Raw genomic sequence first — 8742 nt, forward strand, 5'->3', positions numbered from 1 at the left:
TCTTAAGCACATTGATGTGTGGAATCAGTGGAGCCTGTTCTCATGTGGTGTCTTTTTATGATTGGAGTTTTGGCGCTCAGTGGCAGAAACCATTTACTGATCCTGCTGCTCTTTCTGGGCAGCTTCCAGCACCATCTCCTCTGCCTACTTGCTTTCTGAAAACAATTGCAGGAACTAGGGGAGCAAATGGTTACAGGTTTACATCTTCCTGCCTGTAGGAATGGTATCTTCTTGTGGGTCTGAAACCCTACTCTGAGCACTTTCCACATGTGCCAGCCAGTGGCTGTGTCATGGTTGCTTTGTTACCGGTTGTTTTTGTTTTTTTAACAAGTCGAAAACCATGCTAGGGGTTGTACTTAGATGATGTACTTCTGGCCCCAGTAACTTTCAGGTCTCACTGAGCATCTGTGTGTCTGGGATTGGGGGAAGGAGGAATGGAAGAGGGATGTTTTGTATTTGAAAAGTTACAATACCTCCAGGGAATAAGCAAAAGCAAAAGGAAGCAGGAGCTGTAACATCAGAAGTGGTCCTCAGCTTAGGCAGTTATTTTGTGTGAATCAGAGAATTCCTTGATTGTTGAGAGGCATAAGCTATAGCTGAGCAAGTATCATAGCTGCACCTTGTAAGCGGTCTGCGCATTCTTGTTGCTAGAATGGCTTAAGCCTCATTTAGCACCAAGTCTGAGGCTGCGTACACATTAGTGGCTTAAAATGAAGCAAAGTCATTCTTCCCTGCCACTTTTCCAAGTCATATTTGCACATTTCTGTACCAGAGGTATGTCTTCACCCAAAGTGCAATAGCTGTTTGGTTTTGCTGTGCCTTCAAACCCCATTTATGAAGCTGTGATCTGCACATGCCCAGCCCAGAGGGTTTGCAGTCCTCTTGAAAACAGGCTGTTTTGGAATTTGAATATGATTTATGAGCACAAAATACATGTGCTATACATCTCAATGTGAACTAAGTCCATATGTATATTTAGTTGTCTGTCTCTTTAAAATGCCCTTGAGTAGGTATCCAGTCCTTTCCTGGCCACTGCTCACTTGTAATTTAAAGTCTCATTGAAGTGGCCTTTGGGGAACGTTAAGAGAAATAAGTTGAGAGTAGGAAGAGTTTTAAGTGGTGGCAGGAAAAATGGAGACTCTAGCAGCGCAGGAAAGGCTTTGCAGAATTTGGTGGACTTTTGAAGGCAGAGGAGGTGACTAACTGGATAAGACAGGAAGTGCTTTTCCAGGCCTAGGAAACTCCATGATAGCAGCAGCAGGAGAGGGCAGCCAAAGTGGGATGATGTCACAATGTCCTTGTGCAAAACAGGGAAAGCAAGGAGAGAAGCAGAGGCAAATAAGAGAGTCTGCATTCCATGCCAGAGCTAGAAGCTTGGATTTGAAGTGCAAAACAGCAGGGTACCAGCGTTCACTTGAGGAGAGAGGTGACAGGATTGCACAGGGTGTGACAGGTGGGTGGAGAAATTTTACCAAAGGTGTTTCTAGTTGACACGAGAAAGGAAAGACTGCAGGCATATTGATCAGGACAAGACGTTACAGTAGACTTGGAGAGACAGGAACTGGTTGCAAATGATAATTTTAGCAGAGAGAAAATAATTGATTTGGGAGATGTTGAAGAGGAAAAAGAGGCAATTGCATGGTAATGGCTGGGTAGCAGAAAGAGAGAGGCAAGAATATTATTCCCTGCTGCTTTTAAGATGGCTGCTCATTTAATGTAGGCATAGATTTCAAGAGTACATCATATCCATACATATCTTCTTCTTTTTTATAATTAATTTTTATTCAGTTTCCAATATACATTCCATCCATATTTAACATCCTCTTCTAGCATGTGCATCTTTTAGACTTCCCTCAGCCTATCTGACAATTTTCCATATAATCACCATTACTCACATTTCTTAAATTTATATTGCGCTTTAACAATCTTAATCTTATCATATGTTTTAAGCAACATTTCTATCCATCGTTTTCACAGAGCTTCTTGAAAGCCAACAAGCGTTATTTGCTCCTCACATACATTTTTGGTATACTCTGTAAATTTATTCCAGTCCTCGGTGAATCTCTGATCGCGTTGGTTCCGAATTTTCCCGGTTAATTTGTCCATTTCTGCATATTCCATCAGTTTCATTCTCCATTCTTCCCTCGTCGGCATTTCTTCCTGTTTCCATTTCTGGGCCATCCAAATTCTAGCTGCTGTCACTGCATACCTAAATAATTTCACATCGTTCTTTTTAATTTCATTCCCTAATATTCCTAAAAATGCTTCTGGTTTCTTAACAAAAGTATATTTCAACATTTTCTTCATCTCATTATAAATCATTTCCCAGAAGCCTTTCACTTTCTTACACTCCCACCACATGTGATAAAATGTTCCCATATCCATACATATCTTCAGTTAGCAAGGGCAAATCTGTGGATCAATAGCTGTTTCCCCTTCAAATGTGCAGAAGTGGGAATAGTCCTTTACCAGAAGCCAGGGGCGTAGGAAGGGGGGGGGAGATGGGGACGGACCGCCCAGGGTGCCCTCACTGAGGGGGGTGACATTTGGCATGCCACCCACCCGTGACTCCCAGTTCTACCCCGAGCTGTCGGGGGAAGGGGGGAGCTGCGCCCTTTGCCGGAGGCATTCCCCCCTTCCCCCTTTGTTTTGACAGCTTGGGGGAGGCTTGGGAGTCATGGGCAGGTGGCGCGCCGAATGTCTGCCATGGGCGGCTTGCTCCGCCACTGGCTGCAGGGCACCTGAGTGGCTATCCTGCACCTGGAAGGGCACCCTCTGTGCCACGCCCCCCTCAGGAGTGCACCTGCCCTGGGCAGCACAGCCATATGCTCCGCCGCTGCCAGATGCCACTTCTATGCATAGTGCTAAGAACAATTTGTTTATTTAATAGTTTTGTACAGTTACATATGCAACTACAAAAATGCCTGGAAGCAATAAAATAACATACAGATGAAACTAACAAATTGTTTGCATGAAAGTTTGTGTCCTTCACAATTGTCATTGGGGTGAATCAAAGCACTGTGTTGTATGTATATACAAGCTTATGCCTTGCATGTAAAAGGCACCAGGTTCAGTCCTTGCATCACCAGTTAGCAGGGATCAGGTAGCAGGTAAAAGGCCTGTGATTTTGTGTGTGTGTCAGAAGATTCACATGTATTTTTTATTCTGGTTTTTGTGCCAAAGTGCAAGATGCCAGGAATAAAGTGGCTCTTACATTATGAACTGCAGGTAGCAGTAACTATGAGAATTTGTTGTTGTTTAGTCATGTCCGACTCTTCGTGACCCCATGGACCAGAGCACGCCAGGCACTCCTGTCTTCCACTGCCTCGCACAGTTTGGTCAAACTCATGCTGGTAGCTTTGAGAACACTGTCCAACCATCTCGTCCTGTCGTCCCCTTCTCCTTGTGCCCTCAATCTTTCCCAACATCAGGGTCTTTTCCAGGGAGTCTTCTCTTCTCATGAGGTGACCAAAGTATTGGTGCCTCAGCTTCACGATCTGTCCTTCCAGTGAGCACTCAGGGCTGATTCCTTCAGAATGGATAGGTTTGATCTTCTTGCAGTCCATGGGACTCTCAAGAGTCTCCTCCAGCACCATAATTCAAAAACATCAATTCTTTGGCAATCAGTCTTCTTTATGGTCCAGCTCTCACTTCCATACATCACTACTGGGAAAACCATAGCTTTAAAGAAAACCATAACTTTAACTATGAAGATTAGAGCCCTGCAAATAAAGCATAGCAACTAGGAGATTGTGCTACAAATTGAGAAATCACTCCTTCAAGTATCACTCCTGTCATTTTGGCAAACTGCTCTTCTGTCAGCCTCAGCCATATGGCACAATACTCTGATTTGCAGGCTTGTGGCAAGTACGGCAATAGAGTATACACAAAGTGTTAGAAAGTGCAAGTGAAAGGGGACATGGTAGAAGTTTGTAAAATTATGCATGGCATGGAGAAAGTGGATATAGAAAAGTGTTTCTCCCTCTTTCGTAACACCAGAACTCATGGACATTTGATGAAGCTGGATGTTGGAAGAGTTGGGACAGATGAAAGAAAGTCCTTGTTCACACAGTGCCTAGTGAACTATGGAACTCACTGCCACAGGAGGCAGTGATGGCCATCAACTTGGATGTCTTTAAAAGATTAGACAAATTAATGGAGGGCAAGGCTATCAGTGGCTAATAGACATGATGGTTATATTCTACCTTCACTGTTGGGGGCAGTGTGTCTCTGATTACCACTTTCTGGGTAATACAGACAGGCAGAGTGCTGTTGCTCTCATGTCCAGCTTGCAAGTTTCACACAGGTATGTGACTGGCCCCTGTGAGAACAGGATGCTGGACTAGATGGGTCCTGGGTCCAGCAGGCTCTTCTTATTTTCCTAGGATTCCTAATGGCCTTTGAGGACACTCCTTTCCTTTCCTTCTCCCTCCAGATTTCCATTTACATCAACAAGCAATTTTTTTTCAGCAGGAACTCGCCAGAACTCAGTTCTGGCACCTCTTTTTCTAGAAAAAATAGCACTGACAACTGGCACTCTCCATGTGCCATCTTACGTGGGATGTTGCATGTGTGTGTAGGGGCATCCCCTTTATGTTACGGATAGTGCCATTTTCATTACATAAGGATCAGTACACAGAGAATGAATACACTATTTGTGTGTGTGTGTGTGAGAGAGAGAGAGAGAGAGAGAGAGAGATATTATAATACACGATAAAGCAGTGCCACCTACTGGACAGCTGCAGCTTTGCAAAGCATAAAAACATGGAACTAAATACAGTGGCACCTCGTCTAGTGTCCGCCTCGTCGAGCACCCATTCCGTCAAACATCCGCGGCAAACCCATAAGTACCAGAACAGGCTACTTCCAGGTTTGCCACATGCACAGATGTGCAAACTGCTCCGCACGCAGATGTGGCACTTTGGCCAGCATCCTTTTTGGCCAGCGACCGGGGCTCCAGAATGGATCCCGATCACAAAACGAGGTACTACTGTAGTCCTTTAAGTTTCTTCAGGGGAGGGAAGATTTGACGTTTGCAGCCGTTCACACCACAACTTAGTGTAGTGATATTGTTTGGTGGTCTGTAACTGTCATGTTTATGTCTTGTTTGGATGTTGCTTCCACCTCCAGAAAGCTATTATTTGGGGACCGCTAGTATGGAGGTCAGACACTGTGCTCCCTCATCATGTAATGTATTAAGAATAAGATTTCTCAAGAACTCTTTTTAAAACAGATGCCAATAGCCACATCCTTCCTCTTGGGCAATATGGTATTTTCTTTCAGAAAAAAACCTTTGTATGTCTACAGGGCATAACTCATTCACAAAGTGATTCTTACTACTACATGTTTGTTAGCTCTGTTAAAAAGGGAAGAGGTCAGTGTGTAAAAATTAGGCAGGAGGGGAAGCCAAACCCAGGAGGCTGCCTGCATTTGAAACATCTACACTGAGCTAGCAGGAGGTTCATCACTTGGTCATCACTAAATATTCAGATGTGTGTCTTTTAATGTTAACATGACCACGCCAGGCTTGCCATACATATTTGGGTGATAAGTGGCCCGTGACAGAGAGTAACCCTACAGCAAGTAGGGCAGTAATATTGTGTGACATGCTCATCACTTGAAAATCCAGTCATGCGATTTCACACAAGGCGTGGTTTTTATAAACCGGGTCAGCTTGTAGAACAGTGGGTAGGAAACGTTTCCTCATGAGCACGTTCCCCTACAGCCAGTCACGTAAACTGAAAAGAGGAGTCAATTTTAGGTAGCTCCATTGACTTCTCTGAAAGAGGGAGATGGTGGCTTAGGAGCCACAGCAGTTACCATGACTGACTGCATCTCACATTGCAAGCAGCGCCCCTTTGTTTGAGCACAGAGGCTCCAGTGCATGGCTGCATATGCTGGAGCCAGCCTGCAGAAATGATCCTGTTTCACCATGGAGAGCTGAGCGTGCAGTGGTGTTGCTGCCACTAAGAGGAACTGAGAGTTGTCCTGAAGTTTTTTTTCTTCGTCCATTGTGCAGGCTCTTTTTCAAAGGGTATTGCTGAAGGAGAAGTGGACCCTTCCTTTGGGCCTCTGGAAGCAATACGGCTAACCATCCAGACTGACTCTCCCGTATGGATCATCTTGAGCGAGGTAATCTGTTTTCCTGGGAAAAACACCCTTTATAAGGGTGGTGATTACAGCAGCTCCCACTTAACCTTTCCACCAACTGATGTATCTAGGCAGGACAGGGAAAGAAAGTTCTTGAAAGATACAGTGCCTGTTTAGGGCCATTGCCTGCAATGCCCCAGACAATTCTATCTGGGGCACAGTGGGGAATTTTAAAATTGTGGCTTGTAACTGCCAGGGGCTGAGCACAGATGCCAGTTGGCAATGCAACCTGCCGGGGATTCTCTGGGTCTTTCCCCAGGCATGCATTCGGTAAGTAACCACAGTAATTGACCACAGTCCTCCACAGAGACAGGCTTAGCTTCCTGACAACCACCTTCACAGGAGCTGTCCCCCACCCCCCACAACTCAAGAGACCTACCTCCCAAAGCCAGAAAGGAGAATGTATGTTGCTTAGAAGATAAAACACACTTTGGTGCTCAGGTGAACAGGAGTAGTTTGCTTATTTGGTTGTTGCATGGGGCTTGTGAGGTGATGCAAACTGAGTTGGTGAAATAGAAGCTTGGTAGTCAGATCCTCTAGGGACGCGGGTGGCGCTGTGGGTTAAACCACAGAGCCTAGGACTTGCTGATCAGAAGGTCGGCGGTTTGAATCCCCATGACAGGGTGAGCTCCCGTTGCTCGCTCCCTGCTCCTGCCCACCTAGCAGTTCAAAAGCACCTCAAAGTGCAAGTAGATAAATAGGTACCGCTCCAGCGGGAAGGTAAATGGCGTTTCCGTGCGCTGCTCTGGTTCGCCAGAAGCGGCTTAGTCATGCTGGCCACATGACCTGGAAGCTGTACGCCGGCTCCCTCAACCAGTAAAGCGAGATGAGCGCCGGAACCCCAGAGTCGGTCATGACTGGACCTAATGGTCAGGAGTCCCTTTACCTTTACCTTTAGTCAGCTCCTCTGGACAGCAGTTGCATCTGCCTGCAGCTGTGATTTTATGTCTCAACTGTGAAATCCCTCCCCATTTCCGACAGAGATTTCATGCTGTGATTTGCTTCAGGTACGGTTGTCCAAAAAAGACAAAACTCTTTTCACTTGCACTTGGCATTAATTAATAGGGCAATATTCTAGAGGAGAAAAACAGATTTGCCAAGCTCTGACCTTTTTCTGTTGTTTTGCTAATCCCATGTACTTCCAGATATTCCTGAAGAAAGCTGATTGAACTTCAAGACACAGGGATAATGCACAACATGGCTGTCAGCTCTTCCCCTCTTCTTCCTCTTGTCTATGAAACTGCAGACACAGCAGAATAGGAGCAGCCTAGTCAAAGGTGCCTGCTGAAGGGCACCTGCTGCTCCCAGAACAGGAAGAAAATGTTGGTGGTGAAACTTGGCAGGGCCTTAAGGGTTTCTGGATCACATTTACCGGGAGAAGAGAAGCATTTTTCATGCACAGGTGCTGGACTGTATTTAAAAAATGAAGCACTAGTGCTGGCCTATCTTGGATCCAGCTGCTTCTGCAGCTACAAAAAGAGGACCTTGGAGACTAACTTTCCATGTAAAAGATTTGTTCTCCCCCCTTCCTTTGAGCAAGGACCACACACTATTCCCATGCCTCTTCCTCTTCCTCCCCACCCCTACCCCTGGCCCCTTGGGTGTTGATTCCTGAATGTATCACTAAAGGGTGCATTTAGAAATACGGGTTTAAGGACTATGAAGGCTAACTGCGAGGGCAGCTCAACTGTCAAGCAAAGCACTGACCCACCTTGGGAGCAAAGCAGACTGCACCTCCGGCCCCATGTGTGTAAGTAAAAGCAGTTGCTGCAGACTAAAGCTGAGGATTAAATATGAGGGGTAACTGGTCTGGGGTGGGAGGGAAGGGATGTATGGAGGGAACAGAATGGCAGGGAAATGAAAAACCACACTGTGCCTGCCAGGGTTGTACATGTGCCCTTCATACAATAAGAGTTCCTGTCGAAGTCTCCAGTGTCTTCATGCCTTGAGAATGAGTGCTAAAGTCCATCCTTTTAAATCCATATCTGTTATTTACTGGTTGGTGTGAATTTTGGAGAAAAATAAACCATGTAGGCCAGTCCTCAAATGGTAGGGATTAGAGTAATTTAAAACAAAAAAACCCCCAATGTCTCTAGCTATACACTGGAATGCGTTATACTACTTTAATGTGCTGTATTTTTTATTATTGGATACATTTGATTTTTAAGTATATCTATATAAAATATATATATATTAAAATGTGCACTGTAAAATTTTAATTCAACTTAAAGTAGCATGTTTTATTTTACTGGCTCTTTCATTAATTAGGAAAGTCAGAAAGGCAAAGCGTGATTTTATAGGGCTATTAAAAGTATGACATGCTTTCTGTACAGAGACAGCTAAGACAGATTTTGCAATGGGGAGGATTTCTATTTAAACCAAAACCTACGGATACTTCCTCTACACAGTAACCTATTTAACACACTGGCCCTTAACGTCGTCAAACTTGCATGTTCTCCTCCTTTATCACAGGTATTCTCCGTGCGATCCATTAGTGAACTCACAATGGTAGTAGGTTCCCTTTGATGGATAGCGCTGTGCACAAATGCAAGCAAAAGGGTGCAAAACAGTTGTGACCAAATCAAAGGCTGC

The 8742-nt window shown here is 44.9% G+C and overlaps 1 protein-coding gene across 1 annotated transcript in view; it reads left to right on the top strand.

Annotated features, from left to right (window-relative positions):
* The window catches only part of MGAT4B (alpha-1,3-mannosyl-glycoprotein 4-beta-N-acetylglucosaminyltransferase B), a 75555-nt gene extending 67181 nt beyond the window's left edge, over positions 1 to 8374 (top strand). Inside the window, exons 14-15 of the mRNA XM_081180760.1 lie at positions 6020 to 6132; positions 7296 to 8374. Of these exons, the coding sequence (XP_081036886.1) occupies positions 6020 to 6132; positions 7296 to 7319 (137 nt within the window). The 3' untranslated portion in view covers positions 7320 to 8374. The remainder of the gene's footprint in view (positions 1 to 6019; positions 6133 to 7295) is intronic.
* The last annotated feature ends 368 nt before the right edge of the window (positions 8375 to 8742 follow it).

This window comes from Podarcis bocagei (genome assembly GCF_964188305.1).
Source record: "Podarcis bocagei genome assembly, chromosome: 2".
NCBI lineage: Eukaryota > Metazoa > Chordata > Lepidosauria > Squamata > Lacertidae > Podarcis > Podarcis bocagei.